At 40.3% G+C, this 18171-nt stretch overlaps 1 protein-coding gene across 3 annotated transcripts in view; it reads left to right on the top strand.

The window, feature by feature from the left end:
* The window catches only part of IQGAP2 (IQ motif containing GTPase activating protein 2), a 295320-nt gene that overhangs the window by 268081 nt on the left and 9068 nt on the right, over positions 1 to 18171 (top strand). For all 3 annotated transcript variants that reach the window (XM_025923857.2, XM_086698507.1, XM_086698516.1), the window contains 4 exons: positions 1025 to 1127; positions 1647 to 1788; positions 12530 to 12617; positions 15210 to 15422. In XM_025923857.2, the coding sequence (XP_025779642.2) occupies positions 1025 to 1127; positions 1647 to 1788; positions 12530 to 12617; positions 15210 to 15422 (546 nt within the window). The remainder of the gene's footprint in view (positions 1 to 1024; positions 1128 to 1646; positions 1789 to 12529; positions 12618 to 15209; positions 15423 to 18171) is intronic.

The following is an 18171-nucleotide window of genomic DNA, read 5'->3' as shown; positions in this document are numbered from 1 at the left end:
CCCCAAAAAATAGATATACTACCCTTCCAGATTTTACTGTGACATTATATCACCTCTATTACTTGTGTAATGTCTTCGCTTGCCTTTGATCCTTGTGGGGATTATGTACCTGAGGAAACACATCTGGGCCTCAGGCCAAGGAACTATATGGTCATTTCTGCCACCCCTACCCTTGAAAGATCTTCAATGCCAGGCAGATTAAAATAGCTAATAGTGGTGATTTTTTTTTTAATATCCATAGTGTTTGATTACTGCATAATTTTTCCGTGAAGAGATATGGAAATGCCTTTCCAGTTTGTTACCAGTGTTAGCCAAGGGACTTCTGCCTCATTTTAGGCTTTTTCCTCCCCAACTTTGACCTTTCCTCTAAAGGCGGACTGGAGCACAGGGGTCGAAGTAGAAGTAGAAGGCTGCTCCTTGGCACACCTCACATGATCTTGCTAAAAGATGGTTTGTGAACACCTTTCACTGAGCTACAGTTTCTTCTTTATCTCCCTTTGAGATAAAATTAAAAACTGTGTCACCTCCCTGAGGTCTCTGATTTGAATAAATGTCAGACTTGTGGGGCACCTGTGTGGCTCATTCGGTTAAGCATCCAACTTCAGCTCAGGGCATAGATCTCGTGGTTCGTGGGTTCGAGCCCTGAGTCTGAAGCCTGCTTCAGATTCTGTGTCTCCCTCTCACCCTTCCCCCGACTTGTGCTCTTATCTGCCTCTCAAAGATAAATAAACATTAAAAAATTAAAAAAATAAATAAATGTCTGACTTGTAATTAAGATTCAAACGATAGGGGTCCCTGCTTGGCTCATTCAGTAGAGCACATGACTCTTGATCTCAAGGTCATGAGGTTATGCCCCATGTTGGGCATAAAGCTTACTTTGAAAAAGTAAAAATAAGATTAAAACAACATGAGAAGAAAATTATCTTGGAAAACTGGAAAGGGAACTTGATGTAAAAATGGTAGCACTTAAGAATTTACTTTTATTTGTGTGTGTGTGTGTGTGTTTATTGCTTTATTGCTTTAGCTCCTGCTGGAACACCAGGATGCAATTGCTCCTGATAAACAGGACTTGCTGAATGAATTGTTGGAATTGCTGGGAGAGGTTCCTAGTGTGGAATCTTTTCTTGGTAAGAGCTTCTTCCTTCTGCTTATCCTGTGGTTGACATTTAGTTGTTTAGTTTTCCTAGTCTAGATCAAAAAAATCTTAATATTCAACTTTATTTAAGAAGATAACTACAGGGGCACCTGGGTGGCTCATTCAGTTAAGTGTCTAACTCTTGATTTCGGTTCAGGTCGTGATCTCACAGTTTGTGAGATCGAGCCCTGCATCAGGCTCTGTGCTGTTAGAGCACAGAGCCTTCTTGGGATTCTCTCTCTCTTCTCTCTGTCTGCCTCTCTCCAACCCCTGCCCTCACCATGCTCGCTTGCTCGCTCGCTCGCTCTCTCTCTATATATATCAAAATTAATTTTTAAAAAAAAGAAACTTCAAAAAAAATAAAAGCCTCTTGCTGTATATTAGAAATTTTTTTTATGAAGACCATTATCTCCTGTACAACTGAGCCTTTCCTGTAAACCTTTATCTTGGGTTGCTGACGCCACCATCACAATGAGCAAATGGTAAGAGTAACAATGTTTTCTTTCTACAGGGGAAGGAGCAGTTGACCCCAATGACCCCAACAAGGCAAATACACTAAGCCAACTCTCAAAGATTGAGATCTCCCTTTATTTGACAAGCAAGTACAACATAGGGGATGGTGAAGCTGTTGATGGCCAGAGCCTCATGATAAAGTAAGTTTGGGGCTCAGTGGGCACATGTCTCCGATTATGCGTCTTCAACTATGCAAGTTGAAATAGACTGAATCCCCAAATCATTTTAGTATATCTAAATATTAAAATACATTATTCATCAAACATCTAACCAAACAAAGGATAATAGAGTATCATTTAAAAGGGAACAAAATACAATTTGTAATTTAGTTTATAATAGTTTATAAAGGCTATTTTTTGTTTGTTTGTTTGCCATGGAGCAGTTTTATTCCTTTCTTTTAAGAAACAAAGTGATTGATTCTGCCTGTAAAAATCCTTAGATAACTGAAGGGAAATAAGTGTTTCAGAGTGGTGAAAAGATTGGCAAGGAAGTGCCTTAAACCAAATTTAATGTCTGGCATAAAATATCTACAGAAAAGGCACACACATGGTAAGATATCCCACTGTCATTTGATTTATTAACTTGGTCTCCTATTAAACTAAGCCTGGATATGTTTACCAGCTTTGACTTATACATCCTACTTCCTGCCCAAAGATTTCAAATGAAGCATCCACACTTTTAATTTTACCGCATTGGTTCCATCAAGGCTTCTTAGATATCCCACACCAGTCCTTTACATAAAGAATGAGAAAGAATGAGGTACATCACCGTAAATCAAAACACCATAAACCAAAATGCTTGCTCAGCAACCAATATGGCTTTTAAGAACTTAAGTACACAGGGACGCCTGGGTGGCTCAGTCGGTTAAGCGTCCGACTTCAGCTCAGGTCACGATCTCACGGTCCATGAGTTCGAGCCCCGCGTCGGGCTCTGGGCTGACAGCTCAGAGCCTGGAGCCTGCTTCCGATTCTGTGTCTCCCTCTCTCTCTGCCCCTCCCCCGTTCATGCTCTGTCTCTCTCTGTCTCAAATAAATAAACGTTAAAAAAAAATTAAAAAAAAAAAAAGAACTTATGTAAACAAGGATACATATTCTATGAGTGATGTGTTGGAGTGAGGTGGAGAATGGACGTAGAAACGGTGACCAAAATGGAATACTTATGTATTTAAATAATACTTGACACATTACTTCCAAGTTACACGTCCAGAGTTCTGACATGGTTTTCATTTGTAACAAGAGCTTTCTATTCTGCTGCTGACATGATTCAAACAGCACTCATTTCCAGTTAATTTTTTCCCAGATATTCACACTCATCCATAAAAATGGTGGGGGGGGGGGGGGAACTTGTTCATTGTCCTGTGCTGCAATGTGTGCTTCTTCTAATTAGGCTTGATTATTTTGTCCTCAGATCATCTAAGGCTTCATGCATTCATGTAGCAGATCTTTTGAGGACCTGTTCTGTATCCATGGCCCTGGCTTCACGCTGGGGAGACAGCAGTAAGAAGCCATTAGCAGTCCCTGCTTCCCAGGGGTCTAAAGTCTGATGGTGGGGAGTACAGCTCAATTGCAGGACAGAAGCCAAGCTGCAGAACTCTTACACACTCTTGGCCTCTTAAGAGTTGAAGGTACTTCCTTAGACTGCTGATTACCAACTCATATTGAATTTGCAAAGAGACAACACAGGGCAGGGCAACAGAGACGGGGGAAGCTATGCAATCTGTTCCCTGGGTTCCTCTGAGAAATTGCCAATTATAAAGGTAACTGGAAATGCAGAGACTCTGTGGTTCTGCCATGCAAATTAAATTAGGGCAAGTATCCTATGATCTCATATGCTTTGTCCTTAGAAGTAATGGGAAGAAATGTTTTCATAATTGGTTTTGTCTGTTACTTGAACATCATTTTCTAAATGCATTCAACTCACTTGTAGGCATTAATGAATGGAAATCACAAAGTGGGTAGTCTAAAATACCACATATTCTCAATATCATATATTTATATATATTTATACTTGTTTCTGAATGAGCGTCGATGGGTCTGAGAATTTTTGGAATTGATTTTAAAAGCAAAACCATAAAAGTCAAGTATGTTGGGCAATCATATATCTTAGCTAGGGAAACCTGGTCCATTGTCCTACTTGCATCAGCCCTTGGATGGCCCTGTCCCAGCTCCCCAGCATGTGCTGGAAGCAAATGCTGTCTGCTCCTTTAACTGACATACTACGTAGAACCAGTGTTTTGTTTTGTTTTGTTTTCTTATTGTTGTAAAATACACATAACATAAAATTTACCGTTTTAACCTTTTAAAGTCTACAAATGAGTGGCATTTTGTACATTCAGAATGTCACACAACCATCACAACTTTCTAGTTCCAGAACTTCTATTAATCAGTTATTCCCCCACTACCCTCAGGGCTCTGGAGGCCCTGCCCCAGCGTCCCTAGTGCTTTCTGTCTCTATGAACTTGTCTTTTCTAGACATTTCATATAATTGGAATCATACACTATGTGATCTCTTGCATCTGTCTTCTTTGACTCCACATAATGTTTTTGGCCGAATAATATTCCCTTGTATGGATACAGCACATTGATCATGGACATTTGGGTTGTACCTTTTGACTATTGTGAATAGTATTGCTGTGACCATTTGTGTACAAGTACTTTTTTGAACACCTGTTTTCACTTCTTTTGGATATAAACCTAGGAGTGAAATTGCTGGGTCATAAGGTAATTCTAAGTTTAGCTTTTTGAGAAACTGCCAAACTTCTTTTCATAGTGGCTTTACCGTCTTGTATTTCCACCACCAAGGTATAAGAGTTCGAATTTTTCCACATCTTCACAGACACTTATTTTCTGGTTTATGTTGTTACAGCCATTCTAGTGCATATGAAGTAGTATCTCGTTGTGATTTTGATTTGCATTCCCCTGATGATAAATAATGTTGAGTTGTCCTTGTCAGCCATTTGTGTACCTTCTTTGTAGAAATGTCTGTGCAAGTCTTGGGCCTGTTTTTTGGTTTGTCTTTTTTGTTGCAGAGTTCTAAGAGCTCCTTCTATATTCTAGAGAGTAGACACCTGCCAGATTTATGACTTGCACATATTTTTTACTCCTATGGGTTGCCTTTTTATGCTCTTGGTAATGTCCTTTTATGCACAGAAGTTTTTTAACTTGATGAAGGACAGTTTATTTTTTGTTGTTGCTTGTGCTTTTGGTGTCATGAAATGAGAAATCATTGGGGCACCTGGGTGGCTCAGTTGGTTGAGCATCTGTCTTGAGTCTTGGTTTCAGCTCATGTCATGATCCCAGAGTCATATCTCTCCCTCCCTCCCTACCTCCCCCACCCTCTCTCTCTCTCTCTCCCTCCCTCCTCCTCCTCCTCCTCCTCCTCCTCTTCTTCCTTCCCCTCCTTCCTCCTCCTCCTCCTTCCTCTCCTCCTCCTTCCTCTCCTCCTCCTTCCTCTCCTCCTCCTCCTTCCTCTCCTCCTCCCCCCTCCTCCTCCTCCCCCTCCCTTGCACCTCTCTCACCCACTTGCACTCTGTCTGAAATTTAAAAAAAAAAAATCCTTGCCCAACCCTGAGTCCTGAACATTTACTCCTATGTTTTCTTCTAAGAGTTCTATAGTTTCTTTTATGTTTAGGTGTATTACCCCTTTTGAGCTAATTTTTGTGTTTAGTGTAAGGCAGAAGCCCAATTTCATTTTTTTTTTTTTTGCAGGTGCTTGTTCATTTGTCTTACCGCTATTACTTAAAGACACTATTTTTCTCCCTTGAATGGACTTAGATACCCTTGTCGAAAGCCAATTGACCATACACGTATGACTTTCTGGACTCTTGATTCTATTCCATTGATCTGTGTCAGTCCTTATCCTAGTCCCACATTATATGGATCACTGTAACTTTGCAGTAAGTTTTGAAATTGCTAAGCATAAGTCTTCCAACTTGTTCTTTTTCAAGATTCTTTTGGTTTCCTGGGGTTCCTTGCAATTCGTAGTGAATTGTATGATCGACTTTTTCATGTATACAAAAGGACTACTAGGCTAGTGTTTTAATAATTCTTGATAATTCGCTGCTTTCATGGACCTCTGGGGTCTAGATAGTCTTCTTCTGGGCATATTTTAAGATCCTGCCATAGGCAGAGCCCCTCACTAAGCAGCCCAGTGATCAGTGTGGACGACAACCTGAAGAGAAGATTGTCCAAGTAGCCTTCCTTGAAAGTGGGATTTGGATATTGCCCAGAAGATTGGACAGAATTAGTTTCATGATGTTAGGCAAACCTTACTTCCAAAGACATATATTTTAGGTATATATTTTAAAATCTTGTTAATAATAGACAATTATAAAATGTGTCAATGATAGCAAGCTTGAAGACCATTCAGCCCAAGTCTGTCTCTTTGTAGTGAGGAAATTTAAGTCTAAAATTATGGGAAGCAAGTAGCTAGTCCCTGATGCGCTTTAAACTCGTGTGCCCTGTATCATGGATTCTCCATTAATACACACTTTAAATATTGATTTGAAAAGTTGTATGGGGATGTCTTTTCTCCAAGCTAACCAAATTCCTATCTCAAACATAATACATACTTCTTGAGGATCTTCATTACAGAACCGAATTTAACTAACATCAGACAAGGCCTTCAGGAAGTTAGTTTGAAATGGACAATCATGGAATGAAGAGCATTTGGGATATGAAAGTATCTGGCTTTTCTCTATCAAAAAAAAAAAACTTTCTTGCTTCCTTGTTAAACAGATTGTGTTTTTAACTTTCACCAACGTCCCCTTATGATTAATTACAAAATAACTAGCTTTACAATGATGAATAACTCATCTTCATGGGAGTACCTGCAGTAGAATAATTTGAGACATTGTTAATATCCTTATGCTTGTAAACTTTATAGCGTGCTAACTTTATAATTAATAGTTAGATGAAGATGATAACAAACATCTATGGAGTGCTTACCATGTGACAGGCACTATCCTATAGATACAGGTAGATAATAATATGTATATTCATTCCTTCGTATGTATATGAAATTTGTCATGTTATATTCTTGGCAACCACAAGAGGTAGAGGTTACTAACTATATTTTACATATGAGGCACAGAACAGACAAAAACTCTTTCCTAGGCAATATGGCTCGTGAGTGGAAAATGGATTCAGACTCACATGGTCTTAAGTCTTGCAGGGCCTACACTCTTGATCACAAGATTTTACAACTCACTGAGGGCAAGGCCACTGCTCTTTGTATTCTTAGGAAACTTAGAATAAATAATGAGAATGATAGCAAAGCAGTTATTGCATAACTGATGCTGGGACTTCTTTCCAGGCCAAAGAGAAAGACTAACTAATAGATCTGAGGCACATGAAGGCACATAGGGGGATAGGGAGAAACATTCTGTTTCCCATCTGTGGGTTTATTAAATAAGGCACCTCAGTTTGGGCTACCGCCATTCTGTCAATAGTACCAAGCCTGGTGGTATTGAAAAAACAAACCAGAAAAACCTGGTTGAGGAATCCTGGGGAGACCTTGGATGACAGCCTGAATCTGTCACTTATTAGCCATAGAACTCTGAGCAACTCACCTACGCTTCAGTCTCCTCATCTATAAAAAGGGGGAGGGGAAGGAAGGGATGCAATGAGCAAATGAAGGCTGCATTAACACTTTATAAATTATTTAAAAAACTACACAATTGCAAATCTCTCTCATATAACTTATGATTCAACTTAAAATGTGTGATCATGGGGCGCCTGGGTGGCTCAGTCGCATTAGTACCAACTTCGGCTCAGGTCGTCATCTTGCGCTTTGTGGATTTGAGCCCTGTGTCAGTGTCTCTGCTGACAGCTCGGAGCCTGGAGCCTGCTTTGGATTCTGTACCTCTCTCTCTGTCCCTCCCCTGCTCGCACTCTGCCTCTCAAAAATCAACATTAAAAAAAATTTTTTTGGGGGGGCGCCTGGGTGGCTCGGTCGGTTGGGCGTCCGACTTCGGCTCAGGTCATGATCTCACGTCCGTGAGTTCGAGCCCCACGTCGGGCTCTGTGCTGACAGCTCAGAGCCTGGAGCCTGTTTCAGATTCTGTGTCTCCCTCTCTCTCTGCCCCTCCCCTGTTCATGCTCTGTCTCTCTCTGTCTCAAAAATAAATAAACATTAAAAAAAAAAATTTTTTTTTAATTTTTTTTTTTTAAATGTGTGATCTTTGGGACACCTGGCTGGCTCAGTCGGTAAAGCATGTGACTCTTGATCTCAGGGTGGTGAGTTCAAGCCCCACGTTGAACATAGAGCTTACTTAAAAAAAAACATGATCCTTATGGCCTTTATTAAGGTTGTTTTTCTACAAAAGTATGCGTGTTTAAGTAGAAGGCAACATTTGTGGGTTGCAATCATACTTTGCTGCCTGAGAGCTTTCAGTTGTCATCTCTCAAGAATTCGTTTTCTTACCACATGATTCAGTGGAGCATCTATCATCCCACCTGAAAGATTTCTTTGCTTTTGGTCCAAAACTAGCAGGGGCACTAAATGGCTAAGATGGTATTTGATGTCTGGTGATAAAAATGTATAATCGTATTAGAAGAATTTTAAACAACTGGAAGTATTCCTTAGATTCCACAAACATGAACTCCTTTTCAAACTTGGACAAAGTGTCAGGCAGAGGGGGAGGCTCAGGGATGCTACTGGTTCAGAGCATAGAAAAGATGCCACGTGACTGGAATGGTCAAATCTGAGGGGCCACGCCAGTTTACAAGCACCACGTGGTCTCATTCACCAACAGTAGGATTTGAACACAGCTATGATGAACAAACTTCCTGGTGTATTTCTCTCTCTTTTTAAGTTTATTGACTTATTTTGGAGGGAGAGCACAAGCAGGGGAGAGGCAGAGAGAGAGAATCCCCAGCAGATTCCATGCTGTCAGTGCAGACCACGATGCAGGGCTCCATCTCACAAACCATGTGATCGTGACCTGAACTGAAACCAAGAGACAGGTGCTTAACCAACTGAGCCACCCAGGTGCCCCATCCTTGGTGTATTTCTTTCTTGCTTTTTTTTTTTTTATTATTATTCTTCCTCAGAATTAGATACTTCCTCAAACAGGGAGGGTGGTAGAGTCCTTGGTTTGATCAGCATATCTTACATATTGTTTGAACAGCCACAGAGCCAATACTCTAACCAGTTGGTTTATGGTAGTTAAATCCTATCTAGAATTTTGCGTTTGCACTGGGGTGAGGAGGGGACACATCTTAAGACCATTGGCAAACAAATGTGAGCAAAAGTATGAATTCTGTTTAAACCCTCTCACGAAGAGGTTTAAGGAACTGGAGGTTTCACTTACAAAAAGAAAGGTAGTGGAAGAGGGGTTGGGGACACATTCGAGGCACCTCTGTACAGGTTTGTGGGGGCTGATGATATGGAAAGAGCATTCAACTTGTGTTTTGCAACCCTAGAAAACAGAGTGACCTTTGTGTAACCACTGAGCCTCTTATATCTTAGTTGCTTCATTTGGATAATCAGGGATTGGACTATTTCCCGAAGGTTCCCCTCAGTGCAGAAGTCCTATGACTAACCAGGTCCAGTGAGTGGACTTCAGTGGAAGGCAGGTCTCTCACAGTGAGGTTCCTGCATAAGAATGGAATTTTCCAATCTTGCACTTGCCAAACTACATTCAACGTGAGCCACACAAGTAATTTTAAGATTTCTAGAAACCACATTTTAACTTTTTTAATGTTTGTTTATTTATTTTGAGAGAGAAAGCATGCACGCGCACATGAGCAGGGAGGGGCAGAGAGATAGAAGGAAAGAGAGAATCCCAAGTAGGCTCTGGGCCATCAGCAGAGAAACCCAGAAACCACATTTTAAAAAGAAACAGGTGAAAGGGGCACCTGGGTGGCTCAATCGGTTAAGCTTCCAACTTTGCCGTAGGCCATGATCTCATGGTTCCTGAGTGCCAGCCCAGCATCAGGCTCTATGCTGACAGCTCAGAGCCTGGAGCCTGCTTTGGATTCTGTGTCTCCCTCTCTCTCTGCCTCCACCCCCCTCCCCCCACCGCCCCAGCTCATGCTCTGTCTCTCTCAAAAGTAAACATTAAAATAAATAAAAATTAAGATAAAAAAGAAAAAGAAACAGGTGAAGGGGCACCTGGGTGGCTCAGTCAGTTAAGCCTCTGACTCTTGATTTTGGCTCAGGTCATGATCTCACAATTTGTGAGATTGAGCCCCATGTCAGGCACCGTGCCGACAGCATGGAACCTGCTTGAGATTCTCTCTCCCCCTCCCTCTCTGCCCTCTCCTGTGTCCACACGTGCACATTGTCTCTCTCAAATAAATAAACATTTGAAAAAAAAAGTGAAATTAAGTGCCTGGGTGGCTCAGTAGGTTGAGCATCTAACTCTAGCTCAGGCCATGATCTCATGGTTCCTGAGTTGGAGCCCCCCATCAGACTCTCTGCTGTCAGCACAGAACCCACTTCAGTTCCTCTGCCCTGCCCTCTCTCTGCACCTCCCCCACTCATGCTGTCTCTCTCAAAAATAAATGAACATTTTTTTAAGTTAAATTAATTCCAATTTATTTCATTTAGGGGTGCCTGACTGGCTTAGTTGGTAGAGCATGCAACTCTTGACCTCAGGGCCATCAATTCAAGCCCCACACTGGGCATAGAGCTTACATAAATATTAATAATAATTCCAATATATTTTAGTTAAGCCAATGTATCAAAAATGTCAGTATTTCAATATGTAATTAGTGTAAAAAACTGTTAGTTTTTTCATCCTAAGCATTCAAAATCCAGTGTGTGTTTTACACCTCTAATACATCTCAATTTGGACCAGGCATGTTTCAAGTGGTCCATGGCCACCTGTGGCCAATGGCTGCCATCTTGGGCAGCTCAGCTTTAATGACCATGTGAGTGCTTACTACATGTCAGATCCTACTGAGAGGCTTTACATGCCACTTTCCCTTCAGTCCTCCCATAAGTCCTCTGAGAGAATCCCATTATATAAATGAAAAAAACAGTCATTGAGGTTATATAGTTTGTATAAGTCCACACAGCTAGTAAGCAGCAGGAGCCCCATTTGGACCTTACATCTGTCTGACCCTAGTACCCATAACCATTAGGCATACTGTAGGGGGAGATAGTTCCCTATCCTGAAACAGGACGGTTCCTTACATGCGAGATGCCTAGGATAGAACTTTGGCAGGGGATTCCACAGGCTTGACGTAAAGTAGAATTCCAAGACAAAAATGCAGTATAGGCAGTTTGTCCTTGAGCAACTCCTTAACAAACATTCTTTGTCCCTTGCACAGCATGCTTTAGTGACCCTAGTCATTTTGGTCATCAGATACCCTCTCTAAAGAGATGAGCTGGGAGTTTCCTGGAAACATGTACCATAAGTAGTTCCCAGAATGTTATTTCAAATATGAAACCATCACTGTGTCTATATTTTTAAAATCATCCAATGTTTTCATTTTTAACTTGATGTTCCTGTTTAATACATTCATGATGATCGGTAGAAGGAGTAGTGTGAGGAGAAAACCAGACTTGGCTCTCTAAGCTACAGCCGCCTTAGAAACAGTGCCTTCGCCCACATGGCTGTAATCAGCTGTGTGTCCACCTTTGACTCTCAGAGGAGTATTTGTACGTTCCCAGACAGCCTGTAAATCCCCAGAAGTGAAGGGTCATGGGCCAGAGGAAATGGCTATAATTGTTCTCATATAGACTTGAAATAAGTAAATGACAAAAGTGTTTACAGATGGTTTATTGGATTTTATCCTATTTTCAAAAATAATATATTTGGAATTAACCTTGAGGATTTTCCCTGTCATTTGCCCTGATGTTTCACGACAAGAACGATGTTTTGTTTTCATTTTCTAATTTTCATGCCTTGTGAACATTTCCTGCTGTAGACGAAGGGGAAATATATCATCTAGTGATGTCACACAGTGCCTTTGGAACTAGTGAGGTTAAATACCATAGAGCAGCAAAAAAAGTGAGACTTCCGTCATCAGTTAGACCTGTTGATAATTTTAGGCAGCTTCTGTTTATGTTTCCATTTTTTGGAAAGGAAGCTATCTCCACTATTTTTGCCACTCATGTAAAAGTACACAGACTTGACCCTCTTGCCTTTTATGTTGAAATTTTTTCACATCATTACATAACCTGATCTTTTAGGAAGGGGTGGCTGACCACATCAAGGGACACATGGGAAAAAGTGTGCTTTTAGCGCCTCCAGCTGAGTTTCCTTGCTATTGATGTTTCATTGAGCAGCTCTTCTCTTAGCTGCCCCAGGAAGACAAGGACGCAAGCCTAGTAGTTAGCTTTTCCAAGGGACCTGAGGCTCTTGAACACTGTCCTCCCAGCGGCTCTGTCAGCCGGCAGCCAAAGCCCCCACAGCCCATCTGGGACCGCTCACTCCCACGGGCCTTTACACCGTTTCATAACTTTCTCAGAACAGGAAAGGTAACATTTGGACTGGCTCCTAAAGGCTTAGAATGTATTAAACAGGCTCAGAAGCTTAAGCATTATTAAAGTCAGGAAAGAGGCAAGGGTACTAGATATCATTCCTGCATCCTCTGTGTTAACAGGACACATCGGCACCACTTGTCCATCCCACTCATCAATAATAGTCGCAGCCTACAAAGAAGGAAACGTGTTTACATAAGGAATCCTATGACATACCTGTCCCCGTGTTACTGACACCAAAATCCCACGACATCCAGTGTGTAAAACCCAGACTTCAGTTATCAAGCATTAGCGAACTTACAGGAGCCTCAGAGCAGATGTGAATTTCCAAAAGACTTTTATTTTCAGGGATTATCTTTGTATGTGTTTGTGCACTCCCTCGGGAAAAACAGATGGTTGTGCATCAGGACTGCTGTCTGAAAGTCTGTCTCTTCTCAATTTTGTAAGGACCAAAAAGCTGATCATTGATGTCATCCGGAACCAACCAGGGAACACATTGACAGAAATCTTGGAGACACCAGCAACTACAAAAGAGGTTAAGTAATTGGTCTTTGAATGTAAAATAATAAGTACCATGTGTGGAAGTTGACTTGACTGATCTTCATGTCCAGAGTTTACTGTTGTCATGAAAACACTATACATGACATGGTTTGAAAGTAAGGAATTTTATCTCTTACTCTAGCCAGCTGAGTTGAGTCATATATATGAAATCCCTATCCAAGGGAATGAAATAGAAAATGCAGCACCAAATTTATGCTGGATGTAATTTTGTCCTAGACTGTGAAGGTAGTTCTGGCTCAAAGCTTCTGAATGCTCATCGTAAACTTCATCACTCAGTGGGTGGGCAGGTAAGTTGTTAAGAGATAGTTCTGGTCAATAGGATATAGGAAAATACCTCTCATGTTTTACACGTTGGCTAACTTGAAACAAACCAGTGTCTCACACGTGAAAACTGTTTTCTAAATGCTTCAGGAGCAAATGTGTTCAGTCTGTCAGGTCAGAGCACTATTACCCTGGTGTAAGCAACTAAAGATTCATAACAATCTTGCGTTAAAATCTTTATCAACATCTGTGAAAATACATCATTGTTGGGGCGCCTGGCTGGCGCAGTCGGTTAAGCGTCCGACTTCAGCCAGGTCACGATCTCGCGGTCCGTGTGTTTGAGCCCCGCGTCGGGCTCTGGGCTGATGGCTCAGAGCCTGGAGCCTGTTTCCGATTCTGTGTCTCCCTCTCTCTCTGCCCCTCCCCCGTTCATGCTCTGTCTCTCTCTGTCCCAAAAATAAAAATAAACGTTGAAAAAAAAAATTAAAAAAAAAAAAAAGAAAATACATCATTGTTTATTTCACTCATTTTTTTTTAATTTTTTTTTTAACGTTTATTTATTTTTGAGACAGAGACAGAGCATAAACGGGGAGGGTCAGAGAGAGGGAGACACAGAATCTGAAACAGGCTCCAGGCTCTGAGCTGTCAGCACAGAGCCCGACGAGGGGCTCAAACTCACGGACCATGAGATCATGACCTGAGCCGAAGTCGGCCGCTTAACCGACTGAGCCATCCAGGTGCCCTATTTCACTCATTTTTAATGAAATTAATTCACTGTTACTGCTTTAGTTGTCAATAATTGTCACTCCCTGGAAAAAGTTAACAAAATTATCTAATTAGGTACTTCCTGGCAGAGCTACCCATAATTTTCCTGAGTCATTCTTTTTTTTTTAAAGAGTTTACTTTTTTTTAATGTTTGTTTATTTGAGAGAGAGAGACAGAGAGAGAGAGAGAAAGCCCACTCACATGGGGGAGGGGCAGAGAGAGCAGGGCACAGAGGATCCAAAGCAGGCTCTGCACTGACAGCAGTGAGCCCAGTGCGGGGTTTGAACTCACGAACGATGAGATCTTGACCTGAGCCAAGATCAAGAGTCGGATGCTTAAGGAGGCACCCAGGTGCCCCCTGCATCATTTTTAATTAAAGTGGTTGCCTCTAAGAAATGACTGTCAATTTTTAATTTTAAAAATATATAAAATAAAACTACAAGTGATCTGATGTTGGTTAATGTATGAATATTTTTAAACAATGTGAGTGGAATATTGTGAGTGGAATATTTTAATTTAGTAAGAGAATTTTAGTCCCTTTGAATATTTAATTTTTCCCCAAATGTCACTAAGAATGCTGCATCTCCTAGCTATGTAATTCTGGGCACTTAGAAGTTTTTCTGAGCCTCAGTTTTCTCAGCTATAAAATGAGAGTAATAATAGTACTTAATTCACAGCAGTAAAAAATGAGTTAAAACATGTTAAGTGGGTAGAATACCTGGCTCATATTAGATGTTCAGCAACATATTAGGTGCTACAGTTGCTATTGTTATTTACTGCTGGCCTGGTTAACTATTCCTGTGTAGGTGATACTGATCTGTCATCTGATAATACTTGTATCCTTAGACTTCATTTATTGTGTCAATCATCTAATGAAATGGGAAGATCACCAGTCTCCTTAGAAAACTTTTTTTTTTTTTAACAACCTGTCCAAATTCTATTCATTCATTTACTCTTCATTTATTTGGGAAATTAGTATGAGCTCGAATATTCTTATTCCATTTTGGTTCCAGAAAACCCTGCAGGTTTTTCAGAGTTGGTAGTTTGAGAATTATTCCCTCATTAGAACAAAGGTCTCTGCCTTCCTGGCTTACAGATCTCCATAAATATGGCTGAGGTGTGAGAGTTCAGTCAGGTTCTGGATGTTCAGGGTGTTAGCTGTGTTTTCATGAATAATGCAGTCTTAGTTTCCTCAACTGAAGTCTCTAGCAGATGGAAATCCTTCCATTCAGGGAATTATAAGACATCAGTTCCCCACTGGAGTATGTTTGTTACTAAGGTGATCTGTCATGGTTGCACTAAAGGAGCCATTGAGAATTTTGCTCACAATAGGCCTGCCACCACTGCTATATTGCTCAAAAAGATGAAATAATCTCTTCCAAAGACCTACTTCAAAATCCATGAGCACGTGCTGATTCTGGCCATTGAACTCTGACCTGAGGACTTCTTTTATTTTGACATTAACTTGCCTTACACAGCTTATGAGTTTGTGAGATGGGGGAATCAGAGAAAAGTCAACATCTTGATATTCCCTTTTCAGGAAGCAGATCATGCCAGAGACATGGAGAGCCGTGCGATTATAGATTCCCAGGCCCCAGAAGAAATGAAGCATAGCCAGTCTATGATTGAAGATGCACAGCTACCCCTGCAGCAGAAGAAGAGGAAAATCCAGAGAAATCTTCGGACTTTGGAACAAACCAGACATGTGTCATCCAAAAATAAGTACCAAGACATTCTCAATGAGATTGCCAAGGTTTTTGAAAATAGTATTTTTCCTTCTACACTTAGCAGACCAACACTGGCTAATCGTTGGTCATATGCTGGGCAGTCTATGAGGTGACATAGTTGTAATTCATAGTTGTAATGCCATGGTCAATATTACAGATTTTTATTTGGCTTTTTTAAAGGATCATTTGCTTTATTTTTTTTAACATTTATTTATTTATTTTGAGAGAGAGAGAGAGCATGCAACTGGGGGAGAGGCAGAGACAGGGAGAGAGAGAATCCCAAGTAGGCTCCACACTCAGCACAGAGCCACATGTAGGGCTTAATCCCACGACCATGAGATCATGACCTGAGCTGAAATCAGGAGCCAGACACTTAATCAACTGAGCCACCCACAGGCCCCAATATTACAGATTTTTAAGGGTTCCACACCCATTGATGACATTTTTTTTCAAAGTTTATTTATTTTGAGAGAACAAGTGGGGAAGGGGCAGAGAGAGAGGTTGACAGAGGGTCTGAAGCAGGCTCTGTGCTGAAAGCAGAGTCTGATGTGGGGTTCGAACTCACAAACCATGAGATCGTGACCTGAGCCAAAGTCGGATACTTAACCAACTAAGCCACCCAGGTGCCCCCATTGATGACTTTTAATAGAGAAAAGTCACAACTTTTCCAAGTCATTAGGACATTTGACACACTAGAAATAAATGTTCAGGAAATGGAATAGACAAGTTTCATCTATACTTTTAAAACAATACCTACTAGTTTTGTGGGGTTTTTTAAAGATTTTTTTAGTAATCTCTATACTTAACATGGGACTCAAACCTACAACACCAAGGTCAAGGGTCACATGCCCCACTGACTGAGCCAGTCAGGCACTCCAATACCTACTAGTTTTTTGGTTTTGTTTTTCCCAATACCTACTAGTTTTAAAAATGACACTTCTGGGGCGCCTGGATGGCTCAGTTGGTTAAGTGTCCGACTTTGGCTCAGGTTATGATCGCACGGTTCGTGAGTTCGAGCCCCGCATCGGGCTCTGTGCTGACAGCTCAGAGCCTGGAGCCTGCTTTGGATTCTGTGTCTCCCTCTCTCTCTGCCCCTTCCTGGTTTATGCTCTGTCTCTCTCTGTCTCGAAAATAAACAAAACATTTAAAAAAATTTTTTTTAAATGACACTTCTATGAGAGTTCTCTCTTGAGTTGTCATATAGCCCAATTGCTCTTAGGACCTGGCATTGAGATGATAACTCTTTGTCCCTGAGAATTTGCCTCTGAACAATTGACCCTAAATGCAGTTGAGACTTAGATGTTGCTTTCTGTTTTTTCATCCCGTATTTTAACAGTTGGGAAACTTCCTGAGAAAAGGATCTCAAATTAGTGTGAGGAAACATCACAGGAAATGGCTGAGATCTGTTTGCCAAGGATAAGGAAATACATATTTGGGTCAAAGAACATTTCATTCTTTGCATCCAAACATGCAAATTAAAAATGGGTCTGGAGGTTCACAGCAGTTAAGTGATCAGAAAAAAAAAAGTAAATTGTCTTCATTTCTTGGTGGAAAATCACCTCCATTTCTTTTTTCCGTGGAAAGTCATGGTCACTTTTGGCAATAGGCTTATTCCTCCTAGCCTAAGTGACTGTGACTCAAGGGAAGTCACATTTCTTTCTATAGCCCTGGGGTGGAAAATATCTGTCTTTGCGAATATGTAGTAGAAAAATTAATGTTTTTGCCTTTTAAAAAAAGCTGTCATGAAGGTATCCTCCAAAAGATCCTGTTTAATGGACAGTTTTTACACATACATGTGTATGTCTGTCTGGATTCCTAGGGGAATGTTTTTTAATTTGTCCACATAGGGAAAATAATATTAAACAAACATCATTTTTATGATTTTCATGATTTACCATTTAGAATTACAAATAAATCTTATGTCTATAAGTTTAAACATAGCATAGCCCTTGTAATTTGTGAGTAACTTAAACGACGTGATGTTCTAGGAACTGTATTTAAATCCAAGCAGTAGTCACCAAAGTTAAATCTTTCCAGTCAGCCTTGAGAGCTCAGTTGTTTTTGCAAGCCGTCAGAAATAGTTCCCAGATTAAAAAAAAGAAAAGAAAAAAAAAGAACTATTTCCCAGATTAAAAAGTGCATTGTTTTTTTGTTTTGTTTTGTTTTGTTTTTATTTCTAAAATGAATGCAGTAATTGCATGTAAACCTTTTCAGGTAAAGTATTCTTCAAAGTGGAATGTTGAAAACATTTTGAAGAAATTGCTATCTCCTACTGAAGTCTTCCTTATGCCCCTTTTAGAACACTATTTCATTTTATGGTCATTCTAAAAATGCTTCTCTTCTTTTCCATCAAAACAAAAATAAATTTTAGCATCTCTGTTAACATGAATTAGTGACCTTTGCCAGTCTGAAGTAAGCAAGGAAGGGGGCAGCACCTTAGTTTGCAGAGATTATGGGGTACCTGGCTGGTTCAGTTGGTAGAGTATGGAGCTCTTGATCTTGGGGTCGTGAGTTCAAGCCCCAGGTTGGGTGCAGACATTGCTTAAGTTAAACTTAAACATATATGTATACACACATACACACAACTATATATATATATTTATGTAAATATATATTTATACGTATAAATTATAAGAATATATTATAAAATATATATTATAAAATTATAAATTATATAAATATATATAAATATATATATATTTATATAAATATATATAAATATATATATAAAGATTAAGGTGACTAAGGGAAGTTACAGGTTAACAGTCACAAACA

The sequence above is a fragment of the Puma concolor genome, chromosome A1 (genome assembly GCF_028749965.1).
Source record: "Puma concolor isolate L17-30 chromosome A1, mPumCon1.1.hap2, whole genome shotgun sequence".
Taxonomy (NCBI): Eukaryota; Metazoa; Chordata; class Mammalia; order Carnivora; family Felidae; genus Puma; species Puma concolor.
The sequence above is the reverse complement of the archived record's forward strand: the minus strand, read 5'-3'. Positions and strand labels throughout refer to the sequence as shown.